The sequence below is a fragment of the Cetorhinus maximus genome, chromosome 12, assembly GCF_964194155.1.
Source record: "Cetorhinus maximus chromosome 12, sCetMax3.hap1.1, whole genome shotgun sequence".
Lineage (NCBI taxonomy): Eukaryota > Metazoa > Chordata > Chondrichthyes > Lamniformes > Cetorhinidae > Cetorhinus > Cetorhinus maximus.
The window spans coordinates 60,409,903-60,422,127 of NC_135890.1; the positions used below are offsets into that span (position 1 = coordinate 60,409,903).

At 44.9% G+C, this 12,225-nt stretch overlaps 1 protein-coding gene across 1 annotated transcript in view; it reads left to right on the forward strand.

Moving 5' to 3' along the window:
* Positions 1-12,225, forward strand: part of cfap54 (cilia and flagella associated 54) — a 264,156-nt gene that overhangs the window by 195,638 nt on the left and 56,293 nt on the right. The window contains exons 27-29 of the mRNA XM_078554638.1: positions 263-418; positions 8,937-9,059; positions 11,930-12,067. Of these exons, the coding sequence (XP_078410764.1) occupies positions 263-418; positions 8,937-9,059; positions 11,930-12,067 (417 nt within the window). The remainder of the gene's footprint in view (positions 1-262; positions 419-8,936; positions 9,060-11,929; positions 12,068-12,225) is intronic.

The window sequence follows — 12,225 nt, forward strand, 5'->3', positions numbered from 1 at the left end:
TTAATGAACCATTTGCTAATTCAAATTATTTTATCAATTAAAGTTTTCCAAGCATTGTTCATTTTTCTTTTTACAGTGATGATAAATGGCATCATTCCTTTAAGTACCATCAAAATATACATCTAAATGAGGCAAACTAAGCGAATACAGAAATCATAGATTATTTCTAGACAGTCATAGTCTTTGAATAGAAAAACATGTTTCTGTTTGAAATCAAAGCAAAGTGCTCCACAGGTTACTAACCTGTTGTTTTAATTTTCAGCTTGGTAGACTGGCTAAATGTGAAAGAATTCTGGTGGCCATTGAAATTGCCAGCTGGATCAATGATGCCAATCAAGCATTGCAGGCTGTTGTCCAATGCTATGGACTTCTTGCACCCTTGATCTTTCACAGAATTCCTTCAACTCCTGTTGTACAGGTCAGAATGCTTGAAAAATAAGAGGGCCAATTTGAGTTTGTTATGCTTGGTTTCTTGGTGCTATGAATGCTATTTTGCATCCATTTTTCTACATTACAAGAGTGACTACACTTTCTTGACTACAGTGCACTTTGGGATGTCCTGGGTTGTGAACGATTTTATATAAAGGCATGCCTTTATTTTTCTTTCCAAAATGACATCATAGTACGTGTGTACACTTCTGGTATTAGCCATGCTTGATGCCATTATAGTGAGGAAGTTAGCAATGTGCAGGGACCTCAGGCTGTATGTAAAATAGTAAATCATGACTTCAGTTAGCAAGTAATGCTGATTTGACACCCAGCACTGCCATTCAGTGCAGAGAAGTGATTCAGTTTGATGCCTGCACTGGAGTGCTGCTTTGGGCGCATTAGAGTGATTAAATTGGGGTTTGATGAATGAGGGAGTGTTAAGAGTTATTTTAAGGTTAATTTAATTTAAGGGTTAATTTCTATTTAATTTCTATCTAAAGTTTAGTCTTTTCTTTCATTTAGCAATTAACTAAAAGTTGCTCTTTGGGTTGGGAGAAGTTGAGCTTTATTCCAGCTTTAAAGCAGGGGCTTACAGGCTCTCCTTGGAGATGCAGCTAGTTAATTAGATACCTGGCTCAAACTGGTTTTTAGAAGCTTGAATCAGGGAGCATAAATAACAGGCCTTCTTCAGTGCTGCTTGTCTGCACTGGAGTGCTGCTATGGGTGCACTAGAGTGCTTAAGTTAGAGTTTGGTGAGTGAGGGAGTTCAGTGAAGAGGGGAAGGAGCTGCTCCTTTCTTTTGCTACCTTTCTTCAGCCTCCAGTAGTTGGCTCTTACTTTGCTACAGGGGAAGAAGCTGATTGAATGTCATAGGAGCCCATAAAGTAGCGGAGAGGGAGAGCCAGGAGTTTATAGATAAAATCTAAAAGTGCATTACAAGAGTTCCGCAAGTTGATTGGTTGGTAAATATTGGCCTTTCCGGACTCTGTACAAAGAAGACAATTGGTGAGTGATAGGTGAGTTATCATGTTATATCATACTGTAATAAGCACTTTATGTAAAGTTTAAGGTATGTCAATGCAGCTCGGCCATGTGGAATGTGCATCTTGATTGTAGGAAGTCGTGCAGGCACAAGGTGCCCTGGATGACTACATCGGTAGGAAGTGTCACCAGTTGTAGAAACTTGATCTCCGGGTTGCGGAACTCGAGCAGCAATTCGAGTCACTGTGGTGTATCCACAAGGCTGAGGATTATATGGATAGTACATTTAGAGAGGTGGTCACACCGCAGCTAAGAAGTACACAGACAGAGAGGAAATGGGTGACTGCCAGAGTATCTAAGAGAAACAGGCAGGTAGTACAGGAACCCCCTGAGGCTACCTTGTTCTCCAACTGTTTTTCCATTTTGGATACCAGTGAGTGAGATGGTTCCTCAGAGGACTACAGCAACTGCCAAGTTCGTTGCACCATGGGTGACTCAGCTGCATAGCAGGGGAGGAGGAAGAGTGGACGTGCTATAATGGTAGGGGATTCCATAATTAGGGGAAGAGAAAGACATTTCTGTGGCTGTAGATGTGACTCCAGGATGGTTGCCTCCCTGGTGCCAGGGTCAAGGATGTCACAGAGGCTGCAGGACATTCTTTTGTGTGAGGGTAAATATCCAGAGGTCATGGTCCACATTGGGGCAATGACATAGGTAGGAAGAACGATGAGATCTTGAAAGCAGATATTAAGGAGTTAGGAAGAAAATTAAAAATCAGTACCTCAAAGAGCAGTAATCTTAGGATTACTCGCAGTGCCATGTGCTAGTGAGCATAAGAATAGGAAGATTGAACAGTTCAACATGTGGCTGGAGAAATGGAGTAAGAGGAGGGCTTTAGATTTCTGAGGCATTGGGACCGGTTCTGGGGCAGGTGGGATCTGTACAAGAAGGATGGGTTACACATGAACAGGATTGGGACTTATGTCCTCACAGGGAGGTTTGCTAGTGTTGTCGGGGAAGGTTTAAACTAGATTGGCAGGGGGATGGGAATCTGAGAGGAAATTCAGAGTGGAGAGGGGAGGAATTGGCAGTCGGAAGTAGAGAAGTATTAACTGATAAGGAGGATATAGCAGAGAGTGGCATCAAGGTAGATGTAATACTTGGAGAATTTGATAGAATTAGAGTAGGCGTAAGTCATTAGATGGGATCAGAGTAAGGGGGAAAGTAAAAAAGCTTAAATCAGTGCTAATGTGCATATATGTGAATGCACAGAGTGTGTTTAATAAGATTGGTGAACTACAGGCAGAGATTGACAAATGGAGTTATGATATTATTGCTATAACAGAGACATGGCTCAAAGAAGGGCAGGACTGGGCATTGAATATTCCCAGGTACAAGGTGTTTAGGAGAGACAGGAAAGGAAGAAAAGGTGAGGAGCGACAGTATTGATTAAAGATGGCATTACAGTACTGGGGAGAGAGGATGTTCCAAAGAGGTCAAGGACAGAATCTTTCTGGCTAGAGGTAAGGAATGAAAAAGGTGCTATAACATTGATCAATGTAGTATATAGACCACTAACTAGTGGAAGGCGTAGAGAAACAAATCTGCAAAGAAATTACAGAGAGGTGCAAGAATTATAGAGTAATTATAATGGGGAACTTCAATTATCCAAATAAAGACTGGGATAGGAATAGTGCAAAGGGACAAGAGGGGCGAGAGTTTCTGGAATGTGTTCAAGATAATTTTCTGCAGCAGTATGTTTCCTGTCCAACGAGAGGGCAGACACTGTTGGACCTGGTTCTGGGGAATGAGTTGGCCCATGTGGATCAAATATCAGTGGGAGAGCATTTAGGGAACAGTGACCATTGTATCATAAGGTTTAGGTTGGCCATGGAAAAGGCAAGGAACAATCCAGAGCAGGGATAATTAATTGGAGGAAAGCCAACTTCGATGGGATGAGAATGCATCTGAGTCGAGTGAGTTGGAATCAAATGTTGGCAGAAAAGATGGTGGCTGAACAATGGGCCTCCTTCAAAGAAAAAGTATTGGAGGCAATGTCAAAGAATATTCTCTTGAAGGGGAAAGGCAGGACAAAGGCAGAGCACCCTGGACGACGAGAGAGATAGAGGTGAAGATGAAAAGGAAGAAGTGCGCTTATGACAGATGTCAGGTAGAAAATACAATGGAAAATCAGACTGAATATAGAAGGACAAGAGGGGAAGTGATAAAACTAATAAGAAAAACAAGGAGAGAGCAAGAAAAGAGACTGGCAGCTAACATAAAAGGGAATCCAAAGGTTTCCTATAAGCATATAAATAATCAATGGGTAGTTAAAAAAAGAGTAGGGCTGATTATGGATAAAAAATGGGGCTTGCATGTGGAGGCAGGAGAAATAGCAGACGTATTAAACGAGTGCTTTGCACCTGCCTTCACAAAGGAAGAAGATGCTACCCAGATCGAGGTGAGAGGAGATAACTGGTACACTAGAAGAATTTACAACTGAGAAGGAGGAGGTGTTAGAAAGGCTATCTTTACTTAAAATATATAAGTCACCAGGACCGGATGAGATGCATCCAAGGGTACTGAGGAAAGTGAGAGTGGAAATTGCAGAGGCATCAGTGATAATCTTCCAGTCTTCCTTAGATACAGGGGTGGTGCCAGAGGACTGGAGAATTGTGAATATTATACCCTTGTTCAAAAAGGGGTGCAAGGATAAATCCAGCAACTACAGACCAGTAAGTTTGACTACAGTGGTGGGGAAACTTCTGGAAATTATAGCTCGGGACAAAATCAATGTTACTTAGACAAGTGCAGGATAATTAAGGAAATCCAGCATAGATTCATTAAGAGAAAATCATGTTTAATTAACTTGCTGGAGTTTTTAGAGGAGTTAACAGAGAAAGTTGATAAGGGCAATGCTGTTGATGTGGTGTATATAAATTTCCAAAAGGCATTTGATACAGTGCCACACAACAGACCTATGAGCAAAATTCTAGCTCATGGAATAAAAGGGAAAGCAGACACTTCAATAAGAAATTGGCTGAGTGACAGGAAACAGAGAGTAGTGATAATTGGTTGCTTTTCAGATTGGATTAGGTTTGTAGCAGAGTTACTCAGGGATCAGTGTTGGGATCCTTGCACTTCCTGATATATATTAATGACAGGGCATTATTTCAAAATTTTAAAATGATACAAAGATTGGAAACATTGTCAGCTGTGATGAGGATAGCCTTGAACTTCAAAAGGACGTAGTCATGTTGGTGGATTGGGCAGACAAGTGGCAGATGAAGTTCAATGCAGAGAAGCGTGAAGTGATTCATTTTGGCAGGAGGAATAATGAGAGATAATATAAAATAAAGGGAGAAACTTTAAAGGAGGTGCAGGAACAGAGGGACCTCAGTATGTCTGTACCTAAGTCATTGAAGATGGCAGGGCATGTTGAGAGAGCAATTAATAAAGTGGATAGTACCTTAGGCTTTATTAATCGGGGCATTGAGTACAAGAGTAAAGAGGTCATGTTGAACTTAGATAAGACACTAGTTAGGCCTCATCTGCAGTACTGCATCCAGTTCTGGGCGCCTTACTTGAGGAAGGATGTGAAGGCATTGGAGAGAGTACAGAGGAGGTCCACAAAAATGATTTCAGGGATAAAGAACTGTAGCTATGAGGATAGGTTGGGACTGTTTTCCTTGGAGAAAGGAAGGCTGAGAGGAGGCTTGATAGAGGTATTCAAGATCCTGAGGGGTATGGATAGGGTAAATAGTGAGAAGCAGTTCCCATTCAAGAGAGCATCAAGAACCAGAGGGCACAGATTCAGAATAATTGGCAAAAGGAGTAAAAGTGATGTGAGGAACATTTTTTTCACCCAGAGAGTGGTTGGAATCTGGAATGAACTTCCTGAGAAGATGGTGGAGGCAGGTTTGATCGAGGTATCAAAAGGGATTGCTACCTGAAAAGAAAGAATGTGCAAGGTTATGGGGATAAGGCAGGGGAGTCTTATGTAAAATACGCTTTCAGAGAGCCAATGCAGCCTTGATGGGCCGAATGGCTTTCTTCTGCACTGTGAAGGACCTGTGATTCTGTGATCCTGATAAGAAGAATGTAGAGAGACAATCTAAGATAATTATAAAGAGGGTGCAGAAGCAGAGGGACCTGGATGTATATGTGCATAAGTCATTGAAGGTGGTAGAACAAGTTGAGAAACCAGTTAATAAAGCGTACAGCATCTTAAGCCTTATCAATCGGAACATGGAGTACAAAAGTAAATAGGTTGTGTTAAACTTGTATAAAACATTGGTTTGGCCTCAACTGGAGCGTTGTGTCCAGTTCTGGGCACCACACTTAAGAAGAGTGTGAAAGCAGTAGAGAGGATGCAGAAAAAATTCACAAGAATGGCTCCAGGGATGAGGAATTTCAGTTACGTAGAAAGATTGGACAAGTTGAGACTGTTTTCCTTGGAGAAGAGAAGGTTGAGAGGAGATTAGAAAGAGGGATAGAGGGGTCTAGACAGAGTAAATAGGGAGAAACTGTTCCCATTCATGGAAGGATTGAGAACCAGTGGGCGCAGAATTAAAGTAATTGGAAAAGGAAGCAGTGGTGACATGAAGACAATTTTTTTTCCGCAGCAAATGGTTAGCATCTGGAATTTTTTTATTCATTCAGGGGATGTGGGCTTCGCTGGCTGGGCCAGCATTTATTGCCCATCCCTAGTTGCCCTTGAGAAGGTGGTGGTGAGCTGTCTTCTTGAACTGCTGCAGTCCACGTGGTGTAGGCATACCCACAGTGCTGTTAGGAAGGGAGCTCCAGGATTTTGACCCAGCAACAGTGAAAGAACGGCGATATATTTCCAAGTCAGTGAGTGACTTGGAGAGGAACCTGCAGGTGGTGGTGTTCCCATCTATCTGCTGCCCTTGTCCTTCTAGATGGTAATGGTCGTGGGTTTGGCAGGTGCTGTTGAAGGAGCCTTGGTGAATTCCTGCAGTGCACCTTGTAGATGGTACACACTGCTGCGACTGTGCGACGGTGGTGGAGGGAGTGAATGTTTGTGGATGTGGTGATCCACATCCAAACAAGTAGGCTGCTTTGTCCTCGACTGTGTCCAGCTTCTTAAGTGTTGTGGAAGCTGCATTCATCCAGGCAAGTGGGGAGTATTCCATCACACTCCTGACTTGTGCCTTGAAGATGGTGGACAGGTTTTGGGGAGTGAGGAGGTGAGTTACTCGTCACACAATTCCTAACCTCTGACCTGCTCTTGTAGTCACAGTATTTAAATGTCTAGTCCAGTTCAATTTCTGGTCAATGGTACTCCCCAGGACCTTGATAGTGGGGGATTCAATGATTGCAATGTCATTGAACATCAAGGGGTGATAGTTGGATTCTCTCTTGTTGGAGATGGTCATTGCCTGACACTTGTGTGGTGGGAATGTTACTTGCCACTTGTCAGCCCAAGCTTGGATATTGTCCAGGTCTTGCTGCATTTGGGCATGGACTGCTTCAGTATCTGAGGAGTCGCGAATGGTGCTGAACATTGTGCAATCATTAGCGAACATCCCCACTTCTGACCTTATAATGGAAAGAAGGTCATTGATGAAGAAGCTGAAGATGGTTAGGCCTAGGACATTACCCTGAGGAACTCCTGCAGTGATATCCTGGACCTGAGATGATTGACCTCCAACAACCACAACCACCTAGGTCTGCTAGGTCTGACTCCAACCAGTGGAGAGTTTTCCCCCAGATTCCCATTGACTCCAGTATTGCTAGGGCTCCTTGATGTTACACTTAGTCAAATACAGCCTTGAAGCCAAGGGCAGTCACTCTCTCCTCACCTCTGGAGTTCATCTCTTTTGCCCATGTTTGAACCATGGCTGTAATGAGGCCAGGAGCTGAGTGGCCCTGGCAGAACCCAAACTGAGCATCAGTGAGCAGGTTATTGCTAAGCAAGTGCCACTTGATAGCACTGTTGATGATCCCTTCCATTACTTTACTGATGAATGCATTGCCTGAAAGTGTGGTGGAGGCAGGTTCAATCGAAGGAATTTGATTATTATCTGGAAAGGAAGAATGTGCTGGGCTATATAGGGAGAAAGCAGGAGAATGCTGAGAGCCAGCACAAACACGGTGGGCTGAATAGCCTCCTGTGCTGTAACCATTCTATGATCCCGTGATAATTGGATCCTCCGCCTTCCACTCCAAGTTCATCTCTAGCTGTAAGGCAATGTCTTTAACTCTGCTACTAGGCAGGCAACATAACCTTCAGAACTCCCGGTCATGGCTGCATAGAACAGTATCTATTCCCCTGACTATGCAATCCCCTATTGCAACCATGTTCTTTTCTCTTCCCCCATGAATGGCATGATTAGTGGAGATTGTTGGCAGGTGGATGATTAGAGTGCCGTGCTTTGAGCACTGTGTGTTGGTAGGATATGGCATTTAAAGATCCGTTCACTGACCTTAACCACTTGTGTGTGGTTATTGAGCTTCTTGTGGCACTGCATCCAGGTATTCCTGGCATTGAATGCTGTGACTCTCTTTTCGTACTGGTTTCTCAGAGTTTGACTGGAGTTCCTCTTGGTCCCCTGTGGATAGATTACTTCCCTCCTCCTTTCTACCTCCTGAATCAGGAGCCCATTCTCTGCTATGTTGTGACACACTTCTGCCTTTCCCTGGTCAGAATCAGATGTATAGGACTTCCAGCACCTATTGTAGCCACAACACGCCTTCTGTTTAAGAGGTTCAGGCAACCTTCATGCAGGCTAGCAAAACAAGAGAGGGAATATTGCTTGTGACACAGATTTAGACATTCCACAAATGGAAACATCATCTCCAAGTCTACACCATCTCCCTCCATCCCTTGTACCGAGCTAATAAATCTCGCCCTTCCTTTAGGAAGTCCCTGAACCCCTTCCTAAAGCTCGATTGAACTCAATCCTCCAGCTGAGTCCTAACCAGCATTTTATGAAGGCTTAGCTTTTGCCTTCATAGGGCCAAATCCTGCGCCCTTCCCGTGGCGAGTGGCAGGGAGGCATTTAATCATGTAGGAGGGTGGCAAAGGAGGCCCTGCCACCTTCCTGTTTCCACCCTGTTTAAGTCCTGGATGGGAAAGCTAGTAGGCAGACTCCCTGCCTTCCTGTGAATTGAGGCCCTTAAATGGACAATTAACGCGCTTCCATTTGGAAATCTATTCTTCACTAGTTTTTTGGTTTCTAGATATTATTGATGAATTGCTAATTCTCTCAGCAAGCACTTTTATTTTTATTTTCTGTATATATATATATTTTTTTTTCTTGGTTGCAAATAATTGCATACTATTTTGTTGCATGTTTGTATATTCCAAAAATTTATGTCAGCCTTGTAATAGGCTTGAAATACTCTTGGTATTGTCAGCATAACAGTTTTAGTGAAGTAATGTTCAGCAAAGTATTCTTAATTTACTGTTACAAAACATATGTACAATAACACTGGCTTAAGGAAATTTCCCATGTATTACTGCAAAAAGAATGATTATATCTTCAATAATTGTGTGACAGATTCTCACAAAATGTCTGTGTATTCTACAAGAAGTTGTTGGTGCCTACAGGCAAAGGAAACAGTTTGGAATAACCGAAAGTTTGCAACACATGACGGCTTGCATCACTTACCATTTAGCAAAGGTACAGTATTTACATTTGTCTACGATTTTTGCATTCTGCTTTTTACTGCAGTAATGCACAGTAAGTTATTTTACCATAATAATAGGTTCAGGAATAGGCCATTCAGCTCCTTGAGCCAGCTCCGGCAATCAATTAGATCTCTGCATCTATCAAGGCATTTGTGTACTCGGACTTCCAAATCTCTGTCTTCCTATAGTTCCTAGTTTCCCACCAATTAAAAATGCTGCAATTTATCTTTCTTGTGACCAAAGTGGATGACATCATACTTGCCACATGAAATCCATGTGACCTAGTTTTGCCCACTCACATAACCTTAAGTCCTTTTTCAACTTCCTGATTCCATCTGCATGCCTTACTGTCCCCCCCTAATTTATTCATTATAATAATTTTCTCCCCGGGGGGGCGGGGTACCCCAAAGATGCACTAGGGAACACCTGACCCTGCTCACCCCAGGAGTTCCCAGGTAAGGATTGCCCAGCAATTGCTTAAGGAAGTTGAAACTTCCTTTGGGCCATTGCCCTGCACTGGGAATCATCCGAAATTATGATTTAAATCGCAAACTTCCTGACTCACCCCACAGGCTGACTCACCACCCTCCCCCACTGACCATGTGACTCCCCCCCACTGACCGGTCTCTCCGCCCCCAGCACTAACCACCCAACCACCATCCTCCCCCCGACTGGCACCTGGACAGAAATCCTTGCACAGACCATGCAACTCCCATACTCCCCACACACCTCCACGGACTTACCCACCCATTAACCAACTTAGTCCCCCAACCAAAACACCCTGACAGCACCCCTACATTGACCACCCGACCCCCATCCTCCCCACTGACCAGCCGCCCCCACTGACCAGCTGCCCCCATCATTTGACCCCTTTAGCCACCTGAATCCCCCTGATTGACCATCCTCGACTAACCACTGCCCCCAATTGATTCCCCACCAACTGACACCCCCGACCACCTGAAGCCCCAAGACTGATCCCCAACCTCCAATGACCACTAGACCACCCCGACCGGCCCCCCCACTGACCACCTGATCTCCAACCCCTGACCGACCTCCCTTGACCCCCACGCCCCCACCCGACCCACCCCAACTGACCCCCCAACAGACTCCCCAAACCTACCCCCCACTGACCGATCGACATCCCCCGATCGACACACCCCAAACCGACATCTCCCCCCTCAATTGACCACCCTCATTGACCATCCGACCCCCGCCCACCATCCGACCCCCACCCGGACCAACATCCCCCTGATTGACCCCCCTTGTCTGGCCACTCCCCAATTAATGCCCCCTGACTGGCACAGCCCTGCCCCACTGACCAACTTGACTGACCCAACCGAACCTCCCCAGACTACCTGACTCCCAACCCCCCACTGATCACCAGACTGAACCCCCCAACCAGCAACACCCGACTGACTGCCCCACTGACCAATCGACCTCCCCTGACTAACCCCTCCAGACCAACATCTCCTCGATCGACCATCCTCCCGATCGACACCCCTTCCCCAACCAACACCCCACTTACCACTTGACCAGCCCCCCAAGACCACCTGATCCCCCCTGACTGACCCGCTGGCAGACTCCCCCCACTGACCACACGACCCCCACTGATGCCCCTCCTGACCGACCCGGTGGGGGGATGGTGAGGGAGAGTGAACATTGTTGGGGAGGGGTGGTGAGGAGAGGATGAACATTTTTGCGGGAGTGAGGGGTGGGTAAGCATTGTTGGGGGGCGTAAGGAGAGGGTGAGCATTATCAGGGGGCTGGGGAGGGTAAGCATTGTCAGGGGGTGAGGGGACGGTGAGCATTTTCAGCGGTTGAGGGGGGGGATGGCGTTGAACATTGTCTGTGGAGTGAGGGGAGGGTGAGCATTGTTGCTGAGGGTGAGCATTTTTGGGAGCGGTGAGAGGAGACTGAACATTGTCAGAGGTGGAGGGAAGGGTGAACATTGTCAGGGGGTTGAGCATTGTCAGAGGCACTGAGGGGATTGCAAACATTGTCAGTGGTTGAAGGGAGGGGGCGCGTTGTCCTGGGCGTTGTACTGTTGGTGGATGGGGGAGGGTGAATATTATTGGAGGCTGAGAGGAGAGTGAACATTGTCAGGGGTGTTGAGGGGTTGAGCATTGCCAGGGGGTGAGGGGGGTTAGCACTGTCAGTGAGGGGAGGCTGTGCAGTGTTGGAGTTGACAGCTCCATTTATAACAGTCTAAGCCAATGAAATGAATACAGACCTTAAGGGGGGACGTGTCTGCAGTTCCTGATGAGAAAAGGGGGTAAGGCAACGTTGGAATTATATTGGACAGTTGTTCTGCAGACTCTGTTCATCCCTACATTCCTGCTGAAGCCGGCATCGGAGGGTGCAAGGGCTCCATCGTAAAATGTTAAGTGGGCAATCAGCATTTGAAACATCTCCACCGCTGTCTGGAAGATCTGGGCCATTATCTTCGCCCACCTTCAGTGGCACCAACCATGTAGCACCTGTCCAAAATGGTGCTGTTTCCAGCTTAAGATTCTAAACCATATTGTGGAGCTAGGAATGTAGTGCACAAATCCTCTGTGCCACCTGCACTTACCCATAATATTGTGTGTTGCAGTATGTGTATGTTCTGTGTATGTTGTAGTGCACTGTTAGCCTATGGTTTAATTGCAAAATAATGTGAGGTTTCTGCAGTAGATTTTCTAATTATATTATCAACCCTTAAAACTTTCTACTTTCTTTCTTGGATTGGGATTTCTAACTTTACATATAACTTTATAAATTTTGAGGTAAGTTTATTATCCTTACCCAGTTCAACTGTTTGGTAACAGACCTGATACTCCAGAATCTAAATATTTTAAAATGTTTTTTGTACTACATTAATAGACATTACGATGCTGGAAAGAGTATGATCTTGCTTTAGAAGTCGTAATTATTGGAAAAGAGATTCTTCATTCTGCACTTCAGGAAACTGCTGTAGAACAAAAGGCTGGCGGAATCGAGGATGAAGCTGAAACATTGCAAGTATGGATCTAAATGCCTTTTCATTAGCAATAGAATAAACATATTTGTGTCTTTTAAAATTGAGGGGCCAGATTTTGCTGAAAAAAGTGATATGTGAATGACAGATGCTGTGATTAATGTGCAATTTGGCTAGCAACTTTTATTGAGGAATTGGAAGA